Below are 25,849 nucleotides of genomic sequence, written 5' to 3' on the forward strand. Positions count from 1 at the left end.
GGGCGTATCTCCTAATTTTTCCGGGACCGGAATCATGGGAAAGCAAAAATTCCGAGGAAGCCGTTGGGGAACGGAAAGGCTGAATTATTGCACAGGGGGGTCGATTGGCCTGAGACCTCGATGTTGGAGGCGGTATCACTAATTGTTTCCGCGACGTCTTCAATACGACAGGCAGGCCACGGTTCTGGTTCCTATTATGGTCTGAACGTGAGCGTAGCGTCTCTTTGTTGGCGAAAATGATAGCTCAAGCTGCAACGTGGAGGAAACGTGGCTGCTTCGCTCAGCATCTATGGCGATGGGACGGATACAATCCACCATATTGGCGCAGAGCCGATGATCGAGTACGCAGTTACTTTGTAAGAATATTCTAACGGCAATCTAAGCAGCGATGGTTACGATGCTATTATTCGGAAATCGTTTTCGCCAGAGGCAATATGCGGCGTTCCTACGAGTACACGTGAAATAATTTTCTTGTGATCGCGACATGGGCGAGCTTTGTCATCAGCAAAGAACCTACTCGATTGTTGGAGAGAGCTAACAATGATCGCAAGGTGGGTGAATGGAGCGAGAAATATCTAGGTTTCGAGCTCAGCCACATGGATGATTTTGGGGGCATGCGGAGATCTCTCCTTGCCATGTCTCGTTCATCGAGATGTGGTCTACGCTCACAACAATTAGGGGCGGATTCGCCCATTAGGCTAACAGGCGATGGCCTTATGCAAAGGGTTCCGACCGGGCGGCAGCTCATAGGAAGCTTGCGACTGTCGACGAAAAAGACGAGTTCTTCGAAGGAAACGGCTCCTCTCTCAAGGAATGCAATTATGTGGAGAACCATCTCGATATTGCGATCCCTCCAGGAATCCTTGTGGGAAAGCGTCGCGCGTCGTGATTCATCTCGTGGGCGAAGTTTCGCAAATCCGCTCCTGTCTCCGATCCGTGGAATGCTCCGGCGTTATCGGCGGGTATGCGCGCCAGTTCGTTGGGCTCTCCACGAGAATCGGGTCGACCCGGGAGGATGTCACGTCATGGATAGAATCGTGGGATATTTGGTGGGAGCGGGGTTTTCCGAAGTTACGGCCACAACTTCCGGAGTATTGAGCTTCTCTAAAAGGAATGAGCGGGAGATAGCGACCCTTGAGGGATCTACGATCGCCGAGTTTCGATTCGAAGCTCAGCCGTGGACTGAAACTTGTCAATCGCCCAATGCATCGAAAATCCGACAAGCGATCAAAGCGACATGGTGTAGAATCGAAAATCTTCCAGCTCACCAGACTCAAATCCTTTTATTTCTGCAGGTATGTCACGAATCCCGCCTACTATCCAACACACTTAGACTTCAAAGGAGTCCCGATCGAGATTGAAATCGGACCCGACAACGTGACGTTCCTGGAAGTCATCGGCGAGGGGTAAGGCCTCAGTTTTTTAAAGATAGTTCCTATTGAACATCAAGTCGAGCTTTCCACTGGAAACCATTTTGAGATCTCGTCAATCTCGAAGGACCCCAAGCCTCCGGCCCGGATTTCCCTCCTTAGGAGAGGATATGTACAGCGAGAGCTCCGAAGAGTATGCAGCTGGGAGTGGCAGAAGATTTTCCGTCTGCTCTCGACGGCGATAATTGGAACCGTGTTCTCGATTTTTAAAACTGTATACCGAGCTCGCAAACCGGACTGTTCTTTTGGTGAAGAGCGCTTCGGCCATCCCAGTATATCTGTATGCATAGGGCAGACGAGTCGCCTGTTCCGAGCAGGGCAGCGATTCTCGGAGGTTGTTTCAGAACTATACCTTCTCTCTATGGAATCGTTCCCGCTCATCCGCTTGTTTCCCCCAATCTCATCCTGGACGTGGTTCCCCCAGTGAGGACCCCACCACCTCTCTCGGGCAGCATCGGAGGATAGTGCGTGATCCCTAGGGCGCTCGTTAGTCATTTTCTCTCATCGCTCGGGCCCCGGAGCAAGACACAGCCCGGAAAAGCGTCAGATGCGCGTGACAGAATACTGAACATCGGGGTGCGCGAGGCACCGCAGTCTGTCTCGAAGCTAGTTCAAGGCAAGACCTGATGGAAGTGATTTTCGAAACTAGCTCGTCGGAAGCTATCCATTCCAACGAGACCAAGCACATCAATTTCCCCTTGAGAACCTGCCGCTCGAACTTGCGGCCAAAAAAATCATTCGGAGGAATTGTGCTCCCTTCTTTTATCGGGGTGTGCCGAGGGATGGATAACTCAAAAACTACCGGGTTCCCCCCCAACCCGAGAGTACCGCTTTGTTCATAACAAGAGTTACATGCATCCATGGGTGCCTATCCGAAAGCTCCGGGGGCTTGTCAACCGCGGAGGCGCTCTGGTGTTTAGTGATGAGGAGCAAACTTGCTTTGCAGACTTTGAAATTTTTGCCGCGCGAAACCCATTTCCGAGAGGTGATCGATCCACGATCATGTGAATCTCCCGGAGACCTTTGACTCGTTCGCTTTGAGGCCTCGGCATATTGGAGCAAGCTCCACATTGTGGGTGAGCGGTCTTTTCCCTGCGCTTGGTCAGCCTCATCACGAATAATTGTTTCGCTTGAGGACTGTCTTCATGGCGGAGCCCGGTGGGTTCATCCTGGAGGGAGGCTTTGGGAAGCCCGCGGTCATGGTCAAGGCCAGTCGGTCAACGGGAAAAAAGGTCAACTGAGAGCCTGAGCGAGGACTGAAAGCGTTATTACGATCCGCGGCAATCTCATTGCCGAGTCCGACACCAATGAGAATTCAGCTCCGGCGGCAATATTTCGACGATTTTTCGGTATTAAAACTTCTAGAAATATCAGCCGTGCAATTTATGCGAGAGAAGCGAGTCCAGGACTTTATTCGCTCTGCCAGGGAGGATGATCTCATTCGGAAGGATGAGGGGTGAGAGACGATTATGAATTCCTCCCTCTCGGCTGCGAACAAGGTGGAAATTCCCCCACCCCAGCTCCGGGAGCTCTGTGCTCGGGTCGCGGTACATCGCTAAAAACCGAAATAACACAGAATGAGCAGACTATGGGATCATTGTTCTGCTCCCTTGAATTGTGCGTTATCGTCGATGACGTCATTTTCGCTTCCAGGTGTTTCGGTAAAGTTCATCGAGCTTTGTACACCAACCGCGAGGGGGTGTCCCTCAATGTTGCTGTGAAAATGCTAAAGGACGTCGCGTCTCCTGAAGCCATGGCGGACTTCGAAAGAGAAGTTCTGATCATGGCAAATTTCTCCCACCCGAATATACTCAAGCTCATCGGAGTCGTTTACAAAGGTGAGTGTGACTATCTAAGGGCTGAGAGCGAGCGTCCCCAGCAGATTGATCGGATTGGCAACCTGATCACTCGACGTGCGAAGCATGTTGAGATTCCTCAGAATGAGGAGAATCTGATCAGGTTCATATCCAGCATTCATATCCACACACGCTAAATGTTCGACCTGGCTTCTGATTTCCTTCCGCGTGATTTCGATCAATTCTGGGGATACCGAAACGTTCAAGGGAATGTGTTCGGATAGATCGATTCTTCTGTGGTGTGAGCCCTGCTCTCACAGTCTATTCTTCTTTCCATTGTCGGTGATTAAGGACTTGGAGCTCCTTAGACTTGTTCGGAGTGCTTATTCTTTGCGTACAAAAATACACAGAACCCACTCGGGCGACATCGGCGCAGTCAGCCGGATAATTAAGAGAGTTTTATTCGCCTGCGTCCCTGTGCGCTTTGGAACGCTCTCTCAAGTGCTGGTTCTCGATCTTCAGAGCCCGAACCCCCAATGCTCTGGGGGATTTCCTAAATGTCGGGGCGGATTCCCCCAGCTTACGGAGGTATAGCAAAGGAGATATCCCAGAATCAACCTCGGTGAACGATCCGTACCCATTTATCGGTTCCGAAGACCCGATACTTCGAGCAGGCCTTGAGCTGGGAACAACTTCGGCGCCTTGGAGGGAGTGCAATCGACGCTTCGTTCTCCATGGAATGGGTGAAAAACAGACTCCATGTGGTTCGGGGAAACGCTCACGAATCGACAACGATTCTCTCACTAAGAATCAGAGAGATGTCGCCGAACCGGGAGCCAAGACCCATTGGCGATTGTGAGTCTCCTCACCCGGAGTCCAGTTTGGGACAGCCTCGAAATTCGATTGCTTCCTGCAGGTCTCCTTGGTGCTGTCGATCAATTCAACACATATTCCGGATTCGAGAAGACTCCTCCATCTGGCGTCCAAAATCGCGCGTTGGTTCATCGAGAGGTCCGCTGAATTGAGGCAACGGATTCCCCATCTCGATCCGAAAGCTACGTAACATTCCCCCTCAGAAAGGGCCTTATCTCCACTGATTTCGCCCGGTAACCCTCTTGAGTCGTCGCCAGCGGCCACATGACGTATCGGCTACGAGACCCAGAATATCAGAATAATTTCAAACTCATATCACTTCGCTTAGTGCCCGGTGCCCGACGCATATCTTCGAGGTAGATGTTTACTTCATCGTCCAATCGGCGGAACAATGCACAGCTGATCCGGATTTCTTAGCGGAAGTCGGCGTTGTTCCTGCAAGGATGCGCTGCGTTTCCTGATGCGTAGGAGAACGGTTCCTGGTTTGGGAGATACGACACGATCGAACGGGATTAACGATCTGAGTCGAGGGTCTCTTGGAGCTCATCTCGAATGCAGTCTTATCCTACTCCTGAGAAGTGCATGTTGACATGCTCCTGACGAAAGCGGATCGTGAACGGGTACCGAAAACGTTCAAGATCGCATAGAACTCCTATACAAAAATGGAGCACACGTGATAAGCATCGGATCTCCGGAAGGCGATTCGCTCAAATCTATTTGACTTGACTCGCTCTTTTGACTCGCTTAATAAGCTGTCGACGAACAAGTGATCCGTCGCGTGTAATGTGGATTCACGGTGGAGAGCTCGCAATTGAGGATTAGGTCGGCTTGTTCACACAGCTTGGTTTCTTGGGTTCTCCTGAGAATCATTCTAACTCGAAGTTTCGACACGACGGTGGAACATCAAACGCTCGGTACAGATCTCGGGAATCAGAATAGTATTGCCCATACAGATCAATGAGAAGCCCAGTCGGGGTTCCGCGCATGTCCGATGCCTCCGAGATCCACGAAAATTTCCGATTCGAGAAAGCATCATGAAATCGTCATTGGCCCATGAACCCATCTTTTTTCTCATGTACAGCGAACTATTCTCGATTTGAGAAGCGTTGCCGGAGGGGAACCTCTTGGAGCAAGTCTGAATGGAGTGATTCGAGGTCCCTCTTCCGACAAGCTGCGGCATCGTCAATAACTCCCGATGGGGTCTGTCCGTACGTTCGTCGGGAGGGCTTTCCTAACCACAACTGACAATGAGTTCCTGCGATTGTTGGAAACCAGGGCCGACAGAGTGCTCGGTAGTTTCTGCCGATCGCTAATACACAGAAATCGAAACATCCCAAGGGCAAGAATAGCCCCGTGTGACGCGAAGATTTCGATAACTTTGTTTATCGGACCTGCCGGTAGGAGTGAATTGTTCTTATCGCGAGCTTGCGGACCCGTGAACACAGGACGCGGTATCCACGGTCAATCAATGAAATTACTGCTTCATCCGCTGAAATCAGGAAATAGCAGATCGAAGAACCCCTCTTATCGAGTCGGATTCGACTTACTCGATCACGATATTCCGCTGATGGCGCGGCGGCGAGACGGCACACATTTTTGGTCCGGGCCTGCTATTCGAAATCGACAGCGAGGGGATCCGGTCGCTTTCGTTCTAGCTCCCCATCGGAAACACCGAATGAATTATTCGGCATCGGTGACCGACTCTCGTTCGAGTGAATGCGAATTCGCGCTCCACTGGCCAGGGGTGATTTTCGGTGGCAAGTTTCGGTATCGCTGACCCCTCTGAGGCCGCGAGGAGGAGCCTCTGACCTCGAATAAGTCTCCGTATCCGAGCCAGAGTAGCCGCGTCGGCTGCTCGCCTTCAAGCCGCGGCTGACGCGAGTTTCCATATGATCGTGAGCTCCGCGATAGGAGACTCCCACAATCTCTTATCCAACCTCAGCTCGTCGATTTCCCAATCCAAGACCGGGGCGTAGACATACGGAGAACTTCGGTGGCGGCATAGAAAGTTGAGGGAGACCTCCGGTTCCCCGGGGAAGATGATTGACGATCAATTTTGTTGCCAACATCGGCTCTCGCAAGCGGATCGATCGCCAAGAATTATCTTGAGCTCCTGTATCATTGGGAGATAGTCTCCTGAGTTTTTGCGACTTGGCAAGTTTTAATTCAGTGTTGCCTGCCAATGACCGAACAGTCTGAGAATTGAGAGAGATAAACCAGGTCCGACGCCGTATAAAACCGCACCTAACTACCACGAAGGAATAGTAAACCTACAGCTCTCAAAGCGAAAAAATGAAATCAATTGCTGTTTTCGCCTTCGTGGCCATGTTGGTCGCCGTGGCTTCTGCTGGCAACGCCGGAGGTCTTCTTGGAGGTTGGCACGGCGGACACGGAGGATGGAACGGCGGACTCGGAGGATGGAACGGCGGACTCGGAGGATGGCACGGCGGCCTCGGTGGATGGCACGGCGGAGCCGGTGGATGGCACGGAGGCTACGGAGGATGGAACGGTGGTCTTGTCCACGCTGGCTGGAAGGGATGGTGAAGTCTCAGCTCGTAAAACCCCGACTCCCTGCTTATTGACGGCAAATAAAATGGCTCATTCCCATCGGGCATTTTTCCTGGATAGATACTTGAGGGAGACTTCGAAATCGGACAGTCACATTCAGCTTAATATTGGATTATTGTGGATTCTTACGAAATCCTCCTTCAGGCCAGAACCTGAGGGACGGATCAATAGGGCGAGCGATCGTTGCGCGTTTGAAGGGAAATCGGGAGACAGAGTGGGAGTAGGAAGGTCCAGATTCTAGATTGTGATTTGCGATTCTGGCCTTCTTCTCGCCGTACGCTTCCAATTTCGCTTTCGCACGATCCTGAATGAGGACGGGGGCGATTTGCAATAGAATCCCTGAAGGCCGGAACAAAGCGATTCCCGATAAAAATCTGTCGGAAGCTTCAGAAAGCTGAATCTTTCTCTGGCTCCTTGGGCAGAGAAAGAACGTTCAGTTATGGGCGCCTGATCTTTGCGTGGTTCTCCCGTTTAACGCCTACCCTGGTTACAGCTAGCGAATGAGCGGAATATTCTGTCGCATGATCGAGCATTAAAAAAATGAGTGAGTACAGTGAGTGCAGTGAGAATCGTTACCAATGCGACATCAGAGGCGGGTCTGGAAGAGAAAGTCAGGGGATGGGAACACATTTTTTCTGTCAGATTTCCTTCAGACGTCAGATTCTCTGACGGTGAGCGGGTTCTGGATTGAATTTGCGCGGAATAACTCAGCGAGGGACAGAGGTGACATGGAGAATGTGCGTTTGAACAGGAATGGCTCGATGTCGTTCCGTCTGGGAATAGACGTTCGAAGGACATGAGGGACGAAGGGATGGCCATGCTTGAATTCCGATGTATCCGGAAGCTGCTCGCCATTATGGGGCTCGCACATGTGCAGCTGATGGATCAGTATTCGGAGTATTCCCATGACCCTGTAGTCGGATTAGCCCAAGCGGGTTCTGTGGCAGCCCAAGTCGATCCAGATTAGGAGTGCTGTCCCCCTCGTACCTCCATATGATTCCACATGTGATTTTCTCACCGCTCTGAGCGTTCAACTCGTGTGCGCGCTCCGTGCGCTGTTCCGGGGGATTGCCCCCGTCTCTGTGTTCACAGGGCTTGGGTGCGGACAGGGAATTTCTCGGAAGAATCACCTTGTGTCCAGGAAGGCTTGGCAAATGAAAGTTAAAGGAGGGCGGGGGGGGGTGTCAGCGTTCTGGGAGGAAAAAAACTCTTCATTTTTGCCTTACTCCGGACAACGGTCAAACAAGGTGGTTGGAGAATGGTGTCCGCTTTCATCGACGAGGCTCGGGGTAGCTCGTGCGAAAAGTTCTCTCCGCTCAGCTCGATCCGGGGCTATGCCATCGGAGACCTGCTGACAAACCGGGCGAAGAAAGATCGTCATTATGCCTTCAATTATCCGCTTCATAGGCGTTTCTGTTTCTCCTCGATACTTGGATACGTAGAATTTCTTATCATTGGAATCTCCCGAGGAAGGTCCAACAGCGAGCTATTAGGGCTATGGGAGCTGACTTCGGGTAGGCGAGCAATTCGTGCAGGTGGAAGGGGTCGGGTCGCGCCGTGATAGCAATTGATAGTTCGGTAAATGTTTCCATTGTCTTGTACTTCAGGAGTCGAGACAGAACCGATTTCGGGTGCGTGAATGTTCATTTGCGGTCTTGCCATACCTTTTGTTTACTTCTGCCGCTCAGCCATCTTCTGTGAGCAATAGAAATGAAGGCCGGAATATGAGGGGAATCCGCCCCGAGTATAAAAGCGAGGGGAACTCGCGACCGCAACCACAGAACCCCCGTCGGCAGAACTTACCAAGAGGGAAAGCGAAGCCACAGCCAAAGGAAACATGAAGTCGATCGTTCTGCTCATGCTTTCGATCCTGCTCGGACTCGCTTCGACCGGAAACATCGGTGGACCCAGCTACGGGGGTGGCTACGGCAACGGTCACCATGGAGGCTACGGAGGTGGTTACGGTGGGGGATACGGAGGCGGATGGAAGGGAGGCTACAATGGCAATGGATACAACGGCAACGGTTGGAAGGCAGGCTCGGGCGTCCCGGGCTACGGCGGAGGCTACAATGGCGGATGGAAAGGAGGATACGGTGCTGGAGGATACAACGGAGGATACGGTGCTAGAGGATACAACGGAGGATACGGTGCTGGAGGATACAACGGAGGATACGGTGCTGGAGGATACAGCGGAGGATACGGTGCTGGAGGATACAACGGAGGCTACAGTGGCGGTTATAATGGAGGGTGGAAAAACGGCTACAACGGAGGTTACGGCGGAGGATACGGAGGAGGTTACGGAGGAGGTCCCGCAGGAGTTCATGGCGGAGGCTACGGAGGAGCTCACGGAGGAGGCTACAACGCCGGCTATAAGAACGCTTACGGAGGAGGCTACGGAGGACATGCAGGCGGCTGGAAGAGTGGGAACGGAGGAGGCTACGGTGGATACGGAGGATACGGAGGCGGCCACGGATACGGGGGAGGCTACGGAAACGGAGGTTACAGCAAGTGGTGATTCGATCTGATTGTACGTGACTTGTATATTATTTGAGAATAACTAATAATGATGAGAGAGATGTATTTTGTGAGGAGCATTTTTCTTTCGTGTCGAATTCCGAACCACTCCAGCCGATACTTGGTTTGAACTCGTAGTTACCTCTGATTCCTGATCCGGTAACGATAGGCTGGGCATTTTCAGTCGGTGGTAGTGAATCTCTGGAGAGGCTTCGAAACATTCTCACGGGGTGGATGACGGATGATCACTGGGGGATGACGATCGGACGGGGAGTTTTCCCGGCGATTCTTCATAGGAGCGTCCGACTTACGCTGTCGTTCGAGCTCGCGGAACAGGCACTGAACCGGGGACAAAGAGCTCGAAACATTGGAGTCGTGTCGTCAGAACTCACAATCGAAGGAACCGGCATTTCTCCCGAGTTGAGCACACTAATTTACTATCGATGACATGGAAAGGCTATTTATGCAAAGAATCCCCGAGAGCTCCTGAGGTACGTGCCAGCTGCCGCGTTTTCTTCTCGAGGAATATCAGAATGGCATCGGGGAACAATGACCGGTTTGATGACATACCTGCCACTATTCCGAGAGCTCACTCATGCAGGAGTCTCAAGACGAGTTCACAAAGACGAAGCATTCGTGCAACCGTGCGACAGCAAGCCGTCAAATGAGACAACCAGACGACTCCGCTCCACGGAAAACTCCAAATATCATCCTCGATAGTCTCCGCACCGGAAGTCCACGGAAGCGTCAATTAAATCCATCGGACCTGAATCACTCGAGCCTCGAGCCTTTCCAAACGCAAGCGATGACCCCCGGGCTACTTCCCCCTCGATTTGATTTTCCCGATCTTCGGTGAATCTGAAACGGTCCGCGTATGCGGACATCCGCTCATCAGCATCCGTGTTACGTGTGCCGCTTGATTCCGGGCCTGAGAACCCGATGAAGCACCGAGAGAAGAATGACGGAAAGATGGACACGCCGGTCCAGTTCCGGTCCAAGGGGTTCACGGCCGTTGTTGCTAATTGCTACCGGTTGTAGTTGCTCGCTGTAAAATTGAATTGTGCATAGTCATAAAATAAACAATGCGGTTCTCAAGAAAAATAAAGTCTATTTTCGTATACGCTTTCTGTGTTTGGGCTTCAATTTCTGTGGCAAGGACATGTTACCGGAAAGTGAGAAGCGTTCGGGCTATATAACGGTAACTCAGTTGGCGAATGAAGTGTACCGGAACCTACCTGGAATCATGAAGTCTGCTTTTGTCATCCTTCTCATCGCCGTGATGGCTAGCATCGCCGTCGCTGGATACCTCGGTGGAGGCTGGAGCCGCGGCTACGGTGGAGGCTACGGTGGAGGATGGAGCCGTGGTTACGGAGGAGGCTACGGCGGAGGATGGAAGGGCGGATACGGCGGCGGCTACGGTGGAGGATGGAGCCGTGGCTACGGCGGAGGCTACGGAGGCGGCTGGAAGAAGTGGTAATCACCCTCCGCGATGTGAATACGCGACATGTGTCAAAAACGATGAGAGCGAAATTCCCAAATAAAGCCCCTGTAAAAAGTTTCCTCGATTAGTCTTCCTTGCTATTCTTACTCGTGGGGCTCTAGGGAGAGAGTCCCCTGTGTTGTTATCGAGCTCATTCGCAGAACTTCAGTTCATACGAATGGATTGTCTCGGCCTCTCTGCTCACTCAAGTTTAAAAATGTAGGAGGATGCTTTATCCGGAGAGTGGCCGCAGTAAGTCAAGAGGGTTGAATTACTTTCAGAGAGTTTGAGAATTCCCTCCGGTGAGCCTACAGGTCACCGATGGTTAAAGTGGGTGTCGGGGATATTGAAGCCTCCAGATAGAGAAAATGTCCGAGGTCACAACATCGCGACTACCTCCACTCGAGATCTTTGCGGATTTAGACGATCCGGATGTTGGGACACCTTACTCTGCAGATAAGCTTCGAGAATAGCTGATACTTTCCTCTGAGCTCTTTGGTGCAGATCAGAAGGAGGAGTCGGGACGAAGAACGATTCCTGACAAAAAGCCCCGAACTCCCTAAATTTCCTATCCGTCAGATTCTCTGAAACAATCCGGCGCTATTTCTTGTCGGAGTCTGTCTATTCATCCCTAATGAACTCACGAAAAATTCCCGAGATCATTCCCACGAAGCTGCCCTGGAGCCCACTGTGATGAGAGAAAAATTCTTACTCGCGCGCTCCTCGGAGAAGGATTCCAATGGACCTGGATGGCCCGTGACAGCAAACTTCCTAGAAAACATCTCCGTGAATTCTTCAGCCATGTTGCGAGCTCCATGAAGGATGGGGATCGTGAAGGGACGTAAACGAGAGGTTTCATCGACTCGATGAACGCCAGCAATCACCTCGGCGAAGAGTTCCGGATCAATTCGTGTTGTCCAATAGCGAGCCGGCGAACGCGTGAATCGCGGTTCCGTGTCACGAGTGAGGCAAGGTTACGTAGGCAAAGAATACAGATGGTGCGATGATTGTATCACACATTCTGAAGAATGAAGTCTTGCCGCAAATTCTGTTGTACGCGTCGCTAGTATTTCTGAAAAGTGTGCCGTAAAGAGCAATTCCCTCCGGTGGGATATATGGCGCTGTATTGCACCACCACCTAAACTTCTGACCCAGAAAACGCTTCCGGCGCATTTCTCTTCCGCCCTCCGCTCCTCTTCATTCAGAGCATATCTCCGAGGATAGGGGTGTCCAAACAAAACTTTCAACGTGAAACCGTCAGAGAGTGGACTCTTCCTCACTCATATAGAGCCCCTCCCGCTTCGAACATCCGATCGGGGAAACGAATTACCCGAATGGAATTTAAAGCGCACTGGGCTCCCTCGTCTTTCCCAATCACTCGGCCGGCAAAGAACATTACGCTCCGTAGACATGCCATTAGATGCGTCAGACGAGTCGAGACGCAAGATCTAATATATATTTTTGGTGTGATGGAACGAAAAGTTGATTCCTTTCCACAGTGCTCGGGGAAAGTCGGGAATCAGATTAGAATCCGTCTGGTCTCGACTGGTAGCTTCCCTCCGTCAAGACGAAAAGACGAGCGCGGAACTTTCGACTCATCGATCTCGGATCCGAGGATCGATTCAGGTTTCCGCGTGGTCAAACGCCACGCAATCCCGAACCACCGAAAGCGATCTAGCGACGGATTTGAATTCGCACAATCCGAGGGAGGAGGAACCCCCGCGTGAATCCGAGCTCCCTTTCCGGTGAGCGGGGCTCGTTTTGTGTTTTCTGTGGCGTAATGACAACTCATTCGTGCTTCGCCCATCATTCGATGCGGCTGCAGCGGGCCGCGATGAATTTTTGCGATGATCGTCTTCTGAAACATTTTGGTCACGTTTTCAGAAAATAGACAAGCGCCGAACAAAAGACCCCTTTAAGGCAACTGAGGTCATTCATTGTGTATACCGAGATGCTTTTGTATTGTGTGAAAAGAGTGACCTCAGATGGACACTTAATGGAGCGCTTTTAATGGCGGCATATCTCTCCGCAGGCCACTATTCAGTCGCCTATCCATCGATTGCGATCCGGTTCTCATTTATTCTTCCGAGAGAATGCGCTCTTCCTCACCATCCCGAGGAAAGGAGTTTATGTATCCAGAATGAAGATTGATGCTGCGATGTTCCATAAGAGCTCGAAGCCTCTATTTGCTCAAGGGGCGAATGCTTGATTCGCATTTCAAAGAGCGGAAAGTTCCGCTTGCACCGCGAGGTAGCCTGGCGTTGCTCCCGTTCTTTGTGTTGTGTGCATAAGAAGTTTGGTCTCACGGAACGTTTATCGCCATTATAATTTTCTCTTTGGAAGGCATCTGAGGAATTCGCTAGAATTCTGTCTCGGAACTTTTTCCAGTGATTCTCTGGGGCCATTGTTTCGAGCGACAAGGCGGGACGGCGGCACGGACGCATCTCGACCGAGAAACCAGCTGAAAGGCTTAGCTAGTGGAACGCAGCTCGGGATTGGATCGGAGGAATGAATTGAGCGAACTAATAAATTAAGGGAAGACGTAAGGGTTCCGGAGCTCGTCTTCGGACGGAGCGATGATCAAGGAGGGCTCAATCCGGCTCCTTCCTTTGAAGAAAGGCCTCGAGCAGACCCGAGTTTTCTTTTTTACTATAACCCACCCGGGGACAATCGACGCGTGATTCGATGAAGTCGGGACGCTGTGGGAGAATGTTGTGACGATGCTTGCTCATCGCTTGGGAGAACACACCGATCAGAGCTCGCCGCTTTCTTCTTCGCTGGTTCGAGCCGAAAAACCACGAGTCGTTCTCGAGGTTCCTCCCGTCATTCCGGAAACGTGGAAGTTGACGAAACTCTGCTCCCCTGAGGAACAACATTAGGGAGAGGAAAAATTGGGAGACCGTGCTCGTTCCCGTCAGCGTGGGATTGTTAATTCAATTCAGGGAGCATTCACCCCCTCACTGTGACCGACGCTGGATTGTCGGGGGGATACGGCATCTGTCTCCGTGAAATGATTTCCCGGGCTCTGTAAAGGGCAGATCGGACCTCGCGACTGGTGATGCTTCATTACATCTTGTCGAGCGCAGAGCAATGGGCCGATTCGTCGATTTCCAAAGAGTGGCCGCCTCGACTCTTTCCTCTGTGAAAATCGACCCGGAGAATCTCTCTCGAACTCTCCGTGCGACCGAATGTGGACGGTTTCTTTCCGGTATATCAAGTACGATGCATCTGCAATTAATGCGCAGCGGAATTATGGCGACTCATTGTTGCCCTTACCTCGTCGAATGTGGGAGGTCGGGACGCAGTGGATACAGAAGATTGGTCTCATTTCCCAGTGGCGAACATATCTTCACTCACTGCCGAAGCGACATGAAGAGCGCTCTCTTGCTTCTCGCGATCGTGATTGGCTCCGTTTGTGCTGGACGACACGGGGGTTGGCAAGTCGGATACGGTGGCAGAGGCGACGGAGAACGTCACGGCAACGGCTGGAGAGTCGGTGGCTACGGAGGCGGCTACAACGGAGGATGGAACAATGGATATAATGGCTACGCAGGAAGATACGGAGGTGGCTGGAACCGCGGCTACGGCGGTTATGGAGGCTACGGTGATCGAGGTGGCTACGGCGGGTATGGAGGCTACGGCGATCATGGCGGCCACGGCGGTTATGGAAGCTATGGAGGCTACGGCAATGCATGGAACAGCGGTTACGGCGGCGGATACGGAACCGGCTGGAACCAAGGATACGGCAACGGATTCGGAGGTGGATGGAACCGTGGTTATGGCGGCGGCTACGGTGCCGGCGCTCACTGGCGTCGTGAAGGATCCTGGTGATCGGTTGTTTGCGGAGCCCTCAATTTGTGCATTCGATCCCTGCCCGCCCACTAATAAAATTCGTCCAGGTTTGCTTTGCTGAAGACCACCTTGCTCTCCCGTCATTTGATTTGATCTATTCCTCACCCGAAACAGAAAATTGAAGTTCTTCCCTTAACTTCTTGAGACTTAGACCGCGCAACCGTTCGGATAAAAAGCCTCCATCTAGCTTAGGAATAAACCGCGACCGGTCCCGCCGGAGAACCCGGACGAGATTGAGCCGAACCTTCGAGGTGAAATTTCTGGGCTTGACCTTCTTGGCTGATCCGGTATTGCACGAGATTGGACATTGACGAATCTCTGCGGGAAAGTTTCCCTCCTCGCTCTCCCGATCTGACTCTCCCTCTGACATCAGGAGGAGCCAGGAACGACCGAGTGGGATATCTACCGAGGGACCGGTTGGGCTACAGCCCTTACAGGACTTCTTGATGCTCGGGCTCGGCACTCGGGCTGCCGTTTTGGATTCTCAGTCCCACGAGGAACCCGATCTGCCCCTATTCCCGGCGGGAAAGTTCTGGCTACGCGTCTCCTTGCATTACTATTCGGTCGGCGGATACCGCTCACGTTCTTGTCTCAATGAGCATGATCTTACGCCGGGGCCCTCGCATTTAATCAATTCGGGTTCGGGTGAGAGCTGTTCGAGCTTGAATCGTTCAGATTGAGCACGTATATAGAATCGCTCGCATGATCGTTCGCCCCCTCCGCGAGCTCATCTCGCAATCGAGCCCGAAATGAATGAGCGGTGGTTCTGCGTGAGGTCGATACCATACGGCGTCGATGGCCTTATCGTTGAGCGTGTCGTAAGCTTGTGGAAACGTACGGTCGTATCGTTGCACTCGGGCATCTCTTTCGAATTCCTTCCCCTTTACGGCGCCGTTGAGGATCGTAGCAGAGTCCGCTGGCTTGCTGAGAATTCAACCGCCCTTCATCCAAACGGCATCGCCTCTCTAGCACATTTCTCCTTTCCCTCGCTCTCCTTTGACCTATCGGGCTTCCATCGTAAACATCGGTTGAGGGAATTTCAAAAAAGAAACGCGAAAACGGAACTGGCATGCTCTCGCTATGAAAGTCGAATTGACCCCATCTTTCGTTGAGCTCGAATGAATGAGTCGTTAGCTCAAACCAAGCTTTGAGTCGATCGAGCCTAAATTCAGTTATTCAATGAATATTGCTAGGAATTGAATTAATGCATCTCAACGTCTCGTTTGCATCGTTTCAGAGACGGACTCTGTGCCTTGGATGGTTTTCGAGTTCATGCAGTACGGAGACTTGGCCGAGTTGCTGAGAGCGAACGCATACAAAAGAACACAGAACGACACCGGCGAAGGCGAAGACGTTCCTTTCATGAAGATATCTCAGGTAAGCACTCACACTTTCGGTCTGTGTCCGAGCTCACAGGACTGTTCTGAGGTCAGACATTCGAATACTAGTTCACTGTGTACTCATGAAAGCTTCCTTTCCATCATGATTACCGAGGTCAACCTCTGAAGAGCCACGGTAGGGATGTTCGCGGCGGTTTGACTTCCAGTGGATCTCCATAAGAGAAGCCCCTCCAAACGATGAGCAATGAGTTCCGGTATCCATTTGCCGAAACAGAAAAATCGGTTTCTCTCACGCTCGAACTCGGTCCTTCGAACCGGTGTGGATTGAACCTCTCGATATCTCCCGTGAATTTACGCTTCGCGAGAAACACGCAATCACCCGACGGTGTGAATGGAGAGAGCTGACGCTCGGGCTCTTTTAAGCCGCGAAACTTCACCCGAACCCTAAGTCCTCTGCTTCTGGGACGGGGAAAATCGATTCCGATTTGTTCTCGATCCAAATATTCTCGAAAGCAATATGAGCTCCTGCTCGGCTTTGACGTCATCCGCTGACCCACCCGAGTAGTCTCTCGGTACGCTGACGACTTTCGGTACACAGTTTAGAAAGGTCGAACGATCGACGCCAGTCGAGGACCGTCTTGTTTGTTTTGTGTTTTTATTGACGTCGTAACGCTGTTTGTTGTTGAGGCTTACGGTCATTTCATGACGTCCAGCGATTCCAGATACTCGAAATTGATGGGGGCTCTCAATTTTCCTCGTTGACCGAAGCTCTGGACGTCGAGAATGACTGACTGAGGTAATGAGCAGGAAGTGTTCTTGCGGTGGAGGGACGCAGTGGAGCGCTCTGAAATCGAGAATGTCCTCGGGCGGGAAGAGTCCAGCCGAGCGTAAAACACGTCGAGTCAGCCCCCGCTTCAAATCCTTCATTTATACACCTACTAAATTGCCCTGAAGGTACCGCAAGCTTTCGTTGCGACCTCCCAATCGATGGCAGAATGCATCCTTCTAGCGGCCTCAAGTGATCGTGAGCGCTGTCGCCAAGGATTGGAAATAGCATCGTGATTCTCTTCAGGATGAAGTTCGAGAATTACGAATATCAAAGCCTTCAACTCCATTAGCTATCTACAACTTTGGCCCCGGAGGTCCTCCTTCGCTCTCACCCACATCTCGAAGTCTACGCGCTCTCGACTTCGGAGCCGCACCTCGAGAATATTTTTCTTCCGGAAATTTTCGAGACCTCCTGGAAAAAAAGTCAGAGCTCACACCACGTGGAGGACGATGGCCCCTAAAATCGAAGCGACAAACTTGAGGAATGCAATGATGAATTTATTCAAGTCCGGAGCCGAATTTGGGATAGAGTTTTCGCCAACGATTAGGCGCAGGTGCGCTTCGACGTCCTCTTCATCTTCTCGAAGCTGGATCACGTGTGCTTTCTCAACTCGGAACGGGGACACGCAGGAGACGAATTCCATGAAGCGGGTTAGCCCGAGGCCGCATTCTTTCTCGGCCTAACGCTCTTTCTTGCCGACGAGTGCCTTGCCGCGTCCATTTCATGAATTTGCGACAGCAACAGCAGTCTCGCGATGCCGTGCTTGAATTGGTCTCTCATTGGGGTAGGGAGCGTTTCACTCACTTTCGCCGCGAGTGGTATGAGGGAAAAGGCGAACTTCACGAGGTCTCCAGTCTGGAACGCATCCCACGATCTCCAGAGTAGAGACGGGATCGTCACTTCCTGTACCGCATTGGAATGCGAAGTCCTTTTCGGCGCAGATTTCGGCTTGGTGACCCTCGAAGGCTCTCTGGAGACCTGTTTCTGGGGTGGAGGGCGGGGTCCGGTCTTTCTAGAAACTTCGGGCTTCGGAGTGGTCGAGCGTTGTCGGACATCTTCGAAATCTTCGCAGTCTTCATCGATACAATCGTCTTCACCATCTTCGTCTGAGCCGTAATCGAGGCCAGTGCGGTCTTGGGTCTCGCCGATTGAGGCGTCCTCGAAGTCTTCGTCCTCAGCTTCGTCACCGTAGAATACGTCGGTAGCTTTGAGTTTGGAAGCGGAGTTCGCTACCTGAGACTTCGCTCCGTCGATTGGTGGGCGCGTTCTTGACACCACTCGCTCAGCGTTGCACAGAAGAGAATAGCACAGGAGGACTAGGATGCTCAGTGTCAATTTCTGCATCTTGCACGCGAAGAGGTTTCTCAGTGTCGATCAAAATGCGCTCGGTCGAGTTGGGAGCCGTTTTATGAGGCGTCCCCCGACCCAGGCTCTCTTTCCGCAGGGGGTGAGGTCACTGAGGAATTTCGGAAATATACACAGAGCGACGAGCTCACGCTTGATTTGGGGTGGCGGAGATGCGCATCTCGCTCTCTCTCATGGTTCTGAGGTTATGATTCCAGAGTTGATCAACGAGGGGTCGTGAGACGGATCGGAATGCATCGACTTCTCGGAACGCCGAGCTAGAAGTCGTGGGGCATGCAACAGCTACACGATTCGCGATTCCTGCGACTCGAAACAGTCGCCTCGAGAGTCCTCACAACTAGGAGCCGGTCGATATTCATTCAGCGCACCCGCGGACAATTCTTCCATAGGAAACCTCCATTTTCCGACCTTGAACCTCGATTCAAGCGTTCAGCTGTCGGATATTTAGTGACGCTTTAGGAGTTCCGCGAGGAGCGATTCCGCACGTACGCATTTAATTTTTGAGAATTACCGCCGATCACGTGAGCTCTCCGCCATGCTTCGGGTTCGCTCGCGGGGGCACCACGAGCGCGTCGCGCGATAGAGCGATCTCCTGAAATATGAAAATCGCGCTGCAAGGCACCCAATTCGAATCGACGTGAGTCGAACAATTCTCCTCGAATTCAAATTGGTTTCTGGACCGCATTGTCGGTATCGTCAGGATGGCCGAGTGGTCTAAGGCGCTGCGTTCAGGTCGCAGTCCGGTCTTCCGGGCGTGGGTTCGAATCCCACTTCTGACAAATTTTTTCCTGCCTTCGATCGATCCCTTTTCTCAGAAAAGCACGACATGAAATCGTAATACACGCTCCGTAATATCACCGAGCACCGAACATCTTCTGTACATATGGCGGAAGTTGGGAGAACAAGTCGAGATCCCGAATTCACAATGCTAAAAAAAAGTTTTCACGCTTGAATAACAGCTCCGATTTTCGAGGAATGCTTCTCTCACATGTGGCTCCATTCTCAGGAGGATCTTCCGAATATCGCTATGCAAATAGCGTCGGGAATGCTGTATCTGTCCACGCAGCATTTTGTTCATCGCGATTTGGCAACGAGAAATTGTCTCGTAGGGGAAGGTCTCTCCGTGAAAATTTCTGACTTCGGCATGTCCCGCGACGTCTATACCTGCGATTATTACAAGGTGAGTATGATTCCACGGGGAATCCAATCTGAACTATCAATAAGCGGTCTTTCTATGTTTTCTTCTCGCCCATGCACGTCATTGCTAATTATTAGTCCGAGCAGCTACTGAAAATTATCCCAACAGATCGGGGGATCCCGAATGCTCCCCGTGCGCTGGATGGCCCCTGAGTCCATAATGTACGGGAAATTCACGCTTGAATCGGACATCTGGTCGTACGGCATCGTTCTGTGGGAAACGTTCACTTTCGGCAAGCAACCTTATTATGGACATACGAACGAGGAGGTTAGTCCCATCGTTCGAGATGCTTTTGAGTAATGGGGTCCGTCAGCTCCCCGAGCGCGCGCCTTGATTGAGTTTCGATTCGGATCGGAGCGTTCTGAAGTTCCGGATACACAATCCCAGTGAGCGGAAAGGAGCTCTCTCTTGCGTTATGTAGAAAGCAGCAGCAGCGAAGCGAGTAACCTCAATGGAATTCGAGGCTCGACCGACCAAGGCCGAACGTTGCTGCGGATCTTTAGATTCGATTATTGCTTCCGAAGCATGTGAGTCGTTCCAGTTGCGCAATATTTGAAAAGAGGGAGGAAATGGGTCCACGGAGGGAAAAAATAGGAAGCCTCGGCAGCGGTGGGGAGATCCCTCCTCGATCCGTCATGCACGAAGTAAATTTAGTGGAAAATCTCCTTCTGATAGCGTAGCATCTTGATCTCTTGAGACGCGTCGTATGATGTTCCCTTCACGGAACTCTCTCAGTCCGCCCTCGCTTTGGTGGAGTTTGACGAACTCAGAGAACGGCCTCGTCCTTGAGCTTCATGAGTCCATGGACGAGAAATTTGATGTCTTATATACGAATCCCAGACAGGGAAATTGCAGGAGAGTCTTATGTTTTGTCTCACTCCATGAATTTCGCAGGTGGTGAAATTGATCTTGCACGGCATTCTCCTCACGGCGCCGGAGAATACTCCCGCACATATTCGCGAGATCATGGTACGTTGCTGGAAAAGCGATCCCCGTGATCGACTCAGATTCGCCGGCATCTGCGAAATACTCGAGGAAGGGTCGCTAGCGACGTCCACGAAGATGAAATCCGATGACCTCAGCCTCGACATGGATGACTACCTACTTCCGGTGTGCGACACATCGGAACTATAATTTGCAGCTCGGAGCCGCGCGTTCCAGATCAGAGACAAGTCTGAGGAGCAAAGTCTTTTCTGAACTATCCTCATCCCCATGGTGACCGGCAAGAGCTCCCTTACGCATTCTTTTCATTGAGAACGTGGCCGCGAATCAAAGATGGCGAAAGCAGGGACCTCCCTCGAACGCCGCCGCTGCAGCCGTTTTCATCGCCGCTTCGTGCTTCTTCCTAATCCGTGTTCAAGGGTAAGGATCGCCCTGGACGTGAATGCGAAAATCCAGTGAGGAATTCGGCACGCTCAAAACTGCGTGGAAAGCCTTGGATGAGCACGTGTCAGGATGGCCGAGTGGTCTAAGGCGCCAGACTCAAGGTAATCCTTGCCCGATAGTCGGGCGCGAGCATTCTGGTCCTCGTATGAGGGCGTGGGTTCGAATCCCACTTCTGACACACCTTTTCTCCAACTTTGCCATTTGTATACTTCATGTATCCGTCTCGACAGCGGAGACGACCTCTTATTCGCTAGAGAGAGATCTCGATTGTGAGTCTCTCCGCCTTGTCCGAGAGGGGGAACGATTGGCAGATTCTGACCAAAATAACGAGCATACGTACTCCTAGTTGAGTCTAGAATCGGAAAGCGAATCTGATACATCCGGTCTATCTACTCGAAGATTGTAGACACGGTCGAGAGCTTTTTCTCCTGCCTCCAAGGTGAGCTCTCGCTGTCCACGGATGGTCACCGAAAATTTAGTCGAGTTCGAACTAGACACGGGTTTGCTGTAAATTATCACAATTGGTATGTACATTGTGTGTATAATGTAAATGTCGTGCTTGAAAGAAGCCGGACAGAATCTATCATCCATCAATTATTCTGGTTGGAAGTAGCGGATATCGAACGTTTGAGGTTTGTCGTATTCAAGCGTTTCTTTCCGGAAGAGAGTTTCCGTCGATAAAGTTTATCGAACAGAATAGCTGCAGAGCTCAACGAATCGAGAGATTTGCACCGGAACAGTCCCGGCATATCGGATAAATTATGAAGTATATACTAGTAGATAGAATCCAGAAAAAGAGAACAATAAAAATCTTCTTGTAGAAATTAGTCAAGGCTTCCTCTTCTCCAAAAACCTCGACGGGCTGACCGAGGTGGGAACATGGAGGGATAGAAAAGAGACGAGGTGTCCGAGCGAGTTTTCACCGCGCTCGATGAAAACTAACGATCAGCTCTTGTGGTCGTCCGCACGTCAGCCGGGGGAAGATAGGGAGTCCGCAAAGCTTGGGGTCCTCTCAACTTCCACGACGCGCGTCATGCTTTGATCTGCGACGATTTCATGCATCTCTGCGAGCGTGAATCCTCAGCGGAGACTTAAACCATGGCACCGTGGGGATCGGGCCAGGGCTCGATCCCTCAAAAAGAGTTCTGGCTCCAGGTGATGTCATTCCGGTCAGCCGTGATCGTATAGTGGTTAGTACCTTGCGTTGTGGCCGCAATAACCCAGGTTCGAATCCTGGTCACGGCAGCTTATTTTGTTTCCAGAAGCGCTCGTGGATCTCGACCCCCTAATCTCGCTCAATTAGTAGGCTGGAGCTCGGAACTTGCATGGGACACGCATCGGAGGGGTTCCGCTCCGAGAAAGGGCTTGTAGCTGGAATCATGGAGCATTTTATCTCCTACAGAGAAACACAGGAGCTGATTCTCCGTCTTTCGGAAGTTCCTAGGCAATCTCTCCAAGAAGGGTTTATCGCTTCGGATTCCGACGGAAGGAGATAAATTAAGGAGGACGACTGAGCTAGTCTTCCTGGATTTCTTTCGACCAAAAAAGTCTCGTTTCGTCGTCCCGCGGACCCTGCCGTGATTTCCAGCCGTAGCTCTCAAGTGAGGAAATCCTTCTTGAATCCTCCGAGGTGGAGAAACGGATGTCTTGAATAGCGTTTTGTACTTAGGATGATGGTGGTCGCCCGGATGGGAGCGAGTTTTTCATTAAAAAGTGGAATTATCGCAAAAATTGGTTCCATCCGGGATCGAACCGGAGACCTTTTGCGTGTAAAGCAAACGTGATAACCACTACACTATGGAACCGCGTAACACAACGGGTGTCGATTTTTGGGAGAGTACTTTGCGATTGTGAACAGGGATGCGAACCCCGAATATCATCACAGTGTCTCTTCCAGAGAGGTTATCAGTTGTGCAAGATGTGAGATCAGGAGCGGCATGTCTAGGCTCAGCCATTTACAGTTGCCCCGGGGTCATACAAGAGAGATTTGCTCGCGCGAGGTAGCTCCGCCTGCCAACGTCAAGAATCGAAGCGAATGAAGAGTCAGAGCCATAGAATTGTACCCGAGAGCCGCGAGTAAGACTCCTTTCCCGTCGTGAGGTCCCCAGAACTCATAATAGAGTCGAACGATCAGACTCCTATTTCGGTTCCGGAGCTGCTCTTCCGCGTTGGGACTTCGAAGCAGTGAAGGAAGCTTGCCCGACAAGTTTCAGAAGATAGTGCGAGAAAAAGAAATCGAGCGAGATTCTGCACCGAGAATCCTCAGCATGAAATCTCGAATCGTTGATCGAGGAGCACAAAACCTAGCCGGGACATATGGAGAACCCCGATTCCAACGGTGTGCCCTCAACCCCCTTAGCATATTATCAGAGACTAATAATAATTCCGCTTCCTGAGAGCTGGAATCTGGAATTATTCCTTCCCGAGCGTATACGTCCGAGCTCGGCGATTCCGGTCTTGGTACAGCTTAGTGCCTCTGAACTAACTCCGAAGTATTCCCGGGATAGGCGCCTTGATTCCTCCATTAAAATCGGGATGAGGTTCTGAGAGGGAGTAGGATTTCTTGGACTGGAATGCGTATATTCCCATTCCTTCTCCGGACAGAAAGCTTTGGTCTTATTAGCCCCAATCAACCCGGAGCTTTGACCGGCCTGCCATGCTACAGAAGAAAGAGTCTGTTCCCTCGCGGTCTCAGATATTTATGTTTGTTCAGAGAACTCCCGCATCCGACTTTATACAATTCCATCCTCGAATCCCGAAGCGCCGAGTTCGCATACCCCGTCTCAGGATGACTCGGAAAAGAACATTGAAAACCTAATCTTCCACGCGGACTACCAGCGCAGTGAATCGATATAAATTACAGACTCTCCCCAGCTCGAGAAGGATGAGCACGATTGCGGTGAGGACCATGCATATTTACATCGTTGGCGAATGACAGGACAGTTGACCGCTCCTGTCCCTCGAGTCCCCACGATCAATCGTTGGGTCTGACAGCCAAGGGATCGCCTTCTTTCAGCCATTTCACCAAGTTTGCCGTCGAGGAAGCTGGCGGCGGAGGGAGATTCGGCTTCGGAGGTCCTCCCGAATTCAGGACGGTGAGGGTGAGATCATAGAGATCTTTAGGAATATCTGCGACGACAGGACTGTAGTCCTCTTTGAAGAGCAGAGGTGTTCCGTCGACGCTGGGGTAGCCGCAAGCTTGAATGCGCGCAACTTGCTGGATGAACTTGTAAACTTCGGGAGGAAGGTTCTTGCCTGAAGACGGGGAGAATTTGAGCGACTTCAGTATTTGATACCAGGCACTCATAACCTTTTTCCCTGTATGTATTCATAACAGTTCTCACCCATCAAGGAGGGAGGTGGAGGCGGGAAGGGCATCACTCGGTTTCCTCGTAGTATCGATGGTACCGAGCGCTGCGCTCCAGACGATCCCGGGAGCACGGTTTGGGGCAATTGCTGTTGTCTCATTTCCTTAGCGTGCATAAAAGCTTCGTAACAAGCTACGGAGCATAGAATTCCCTTTGCTCCTGGAAAGGAAAACGCCGACTTCACATCATCGGAAGAGCCAGTGAGAGCTCATCTTAGAATCGATCTCTGTCAGGGTTCACTCAGCTCCATGGGGCTTCTGCTACGACTAGGGTCGCCTAGTTCGAGCCCGAGAGTGTCAATCTCTCATTCTCTCCATTGAAACTCATCCGGAGTTCGATCGGAACTTGATTGAGTACTCAAGACTCGTACAGATGCGGAACCTTGCTATATATATGTTTATACTCATCACGGCCAGGGATTCCCTAGGCTCTAAAAAGCTGGCGGCCCTGCTCTAGTGAAAACCCGCGAATTTCGTGAGGCCTCTCTGATCATTATCGGACGCCTCGATCGAACTCACTCACCGTTGCCTCGATCATTTTTATGACTTTTCACGGCGACGAGACACTGCTGACACAATTTGAAGGGCGCTACAGGGGCACCGAGACCGTCTATCTCATAGGGACCCATTTGGTATTTGGGCAGTTTAGTCCATGCGATCCGGAACAGGTTATAGTATTTGTCTTTCGCCGGCAGGATTTGAGTGCAAAAATTCGGATAGACTCTGGACAAACGTGCTTCCTTTGAAATGTCATACATCATCAACGCCAGCATGGTTGAATTCAAGGGAAACATGTGATACCTGTAACATAGAGCCGCTCAGTGAGCTCGCTCGACCGAGAGAGAGAGATCGAATTTCAGAATGAATTCTTTTCTCGCTGTTTCCTCCGCTCACCAGAATCGAGACGTTTTCGTCACTCCTTCGTGTGGCCTTTGGAAGATGTGGGGACATTGTAAATTCAGTTTGCACATGTAGAGCTGGAAAGTTTTCACAGGGCAGAGAGGGTTCGGCGGATCGTCGAAGATCGGGCTGCCTCGGATCATTCCGTTCCATTTCCACTGTAAACGACGTCGTCCATCTGTCTGCGATTTCAGCAGGATGAATGATTCCTTCCGCATGGTATGTTGGTTCTCGATACCTGGAGAAATTTTCAACTCAATCCTTCAAGCGTTCGACGATAATCGAGGGGGATCGTATGATCAGATTGAGGAAGCGAGACGTACCGTCAGCTCCGAGATGGAGCATGAGGTCGAACCACACTTTCTGGATGAGGCCTCTCGGCGTATCGATGGCAGTCCAGAAATAATCTGATATCCGCTGGAGATCCTCATCACTGACGACCGTGTGGTCATTGTCCTTCCGACCGGGCCTTTGCATCTTTTTCCCAAGCCCGTCCTCCGCCCGTCCGATGGGAAAAGCCGGATTCTGTGTAAGATTAATTTGGTCTTATGGTCACGAGGAATTTTCGAAATCTTCCCGCATCTTAATCCTTCGTTCTTCCTCCCGCTCCGGATATCTGACTGCTTCGAGATGGAGAATCTTCGACAAGTCCTTCTCAGTTGAAGCGGCTCAATTCCCGCACCCGGAGGTTCATCAGCCCCGAGCAGGGTTCGCTGATTGCACGCCTTGTGAGAAACCTCCGAACTCATTGATTACCCGGAAGCGCTAACGAGTTCAGTACCTTTCAAGGATGTTGTCCTTCTCTGATCGGGTTGGGCTCCATGCTCTCAGCTCCACGAAAGAGGGTGCCGCGCCCGGAAGGATTCCCTGGACAGCCGACGAATACGAGAATGATCCGTTCCAGACTCCCAACAGCACCGATAGGCCGGTACGGCGTACCGCTCGTACGCG

The 25,849-nt window shown here is 51.5% G+C and overlaps 2 protein-coding genes and 4 non-coding genes across 6 annotated transcripts; 4 read left to right on the top strand and 2 right to left on the bottom strand.

Annotated features, from left to right (window-relative positions):
* The first annotated feature begins 316 nt into the window (after window positions 1-316).
* On the top strand, window positions 317-20,379 carry LOC100901937 (BDNF/NT-3 growth factors receptor). Its single transcript, XM_018641076.1, has 8 exons — window positions 317-341; window positions 428-551; window positions 1,296-1,406; window positions 3,084-3,268; window positions 15,751-15,890; window positions 19,054-19,227; window positions 19,354-19,512; window positions 20,140-20,379. The coding sequence occupies exons 2-8, from the start codon at window positions 541-543 to the stop codon at window positions 20,377-20,379; spliced, it is 1,020 nt and encodes a 339-aa protein (XP_018496592.1). The 5' UTR covers window positions 317-341; window positions 428-540.
* On the top strand, window positions 18,743-18,826 carry TRNAL-CAG (transfer RNA leucine (anticodon CAG)). Its single transcript has one exon. It is a non-coding gene; the product is annotated as a tRNA-Leu (tRNA).
* A 315-nt stretch (window positions 20,380-20,694) lies between the features above and the next one.
* TRNAL-CAA (transfer RNA leucine (anticodon CAA)) lies at window positions 20,695-20,809 on the top strand. The gene is made up of 2 exons: window positions 20,695-20,732; window positions 20,764-20,809. It is a non-coding gene; the product is annotated as a tRNA-Leu (tRNA).
* A 995-nt stretch (window positions 20,810-21,804) lies between these two features.
* On the top strand, window positions 21,805-21,876 carry TRNAH-GUG (transfer RNA histidin (anticodon GUG)). Its single transcript has one exon. It is a non-coding gene; the product is annotated as a tRNA-His (tRNA).
* Window positions 21,877-22,363: 487 nt separating this feature from the next.
* TRNAV-UAC (transfer RNA valine (anticodon UAC)) lies at window positions 22,364-22,436 on the bottom strand. The gene has a single exon. It is a non-coding gene; the product is annotated as a tRNA-Val (tRNA).
* A 997-nt stretch (window positions 22,437-23,433) lies between these two features.
* Window positions 23,434-25,519, bottom strand: LOC100902086 (uncharacterized). Its single transcript, XM_018641079.2, has 5 exons — window positions 25,222-25,519; window positions 24,893-25,136; window positions 24,522-24,799; window positions 23,976-24,158; window positions 23,434-23,886 (listed from the first exon to the last, which is right to left on the bottom strand). The coding sequence occupies exons 1-5, from the start codon at window positions 25,373-25,375 to the stop codon at window positions 23,606-23,608; spliced, it is 1,140 nt and encodes a 379-aa protein (XP_018496595.2). The 5' UTR covers window positions 25,376-25,519; the 3' UTR covers window positions 23,434-23,605.
* Window positions 25,520-25,849: the final 330 nt, after the last annotated feature.

This window comes from Galendromus occidentalis, unplaced genomic scaffold, assembly GCF_000255335.2.
Source record: "Galendromus occidentalis unplaced genomic scaffold, Mocc_1.1 scf7180000077523, whole genome shotgun sequence".
Taxonomy (NCBI): Eukaryota; Metazoa; Arthropoda; class Arachnida; order Mesostigmata; family Phytoseiidae; genus Galendromus; species Galendromus occidentalis.

What these genes read in the sequence shown, in the direction of transcription:
- LOC100901937 (XM_018641076.1), top strand. An exon ending in CTTTCATGAAGATATCTCAG is followed by an intron (nt 15,891 to 19,053) that starts GTAAGCACTCAC and finishes CTCCATTCTCAG; the next exon opens with GAGGATCTTCCGAATATCGC. An exon ending in ATACCTGCGATTATTACAAG is followed by an intron (nt 19,228 to 19,353) that starts GTGAGTATGATT and finishes TTATCCCAACAG; the next exon opens with ATCGGGGGATCCCGAATGCT.
- LOC100902086 (XM_018641079.2), bottom strand. Translation starts at nt 25,375, where the DNA reads ATGCAAAGGCCCGGTCGGAAGGACAATGACCACACGGTCGTCAGTGAT. An exon ending in GCTCCATCTCGGAGCTGACG is followed by an intron (nt 25,137 to 25,221) that starts GTACGTCTCGCT and finishes AAATTTCTCCAG; the next exon opens with GTATCGAGAACCAACATACC. An exon ending in ACGAAAACGTCTCGATTCTG is followed by an intron (nt 24,800 to 24,892) that starts GTGAGCGGAGGA and finishes TCTATGTTACAG; the next exon opens with GTATCACATGTTTCCCTTGA.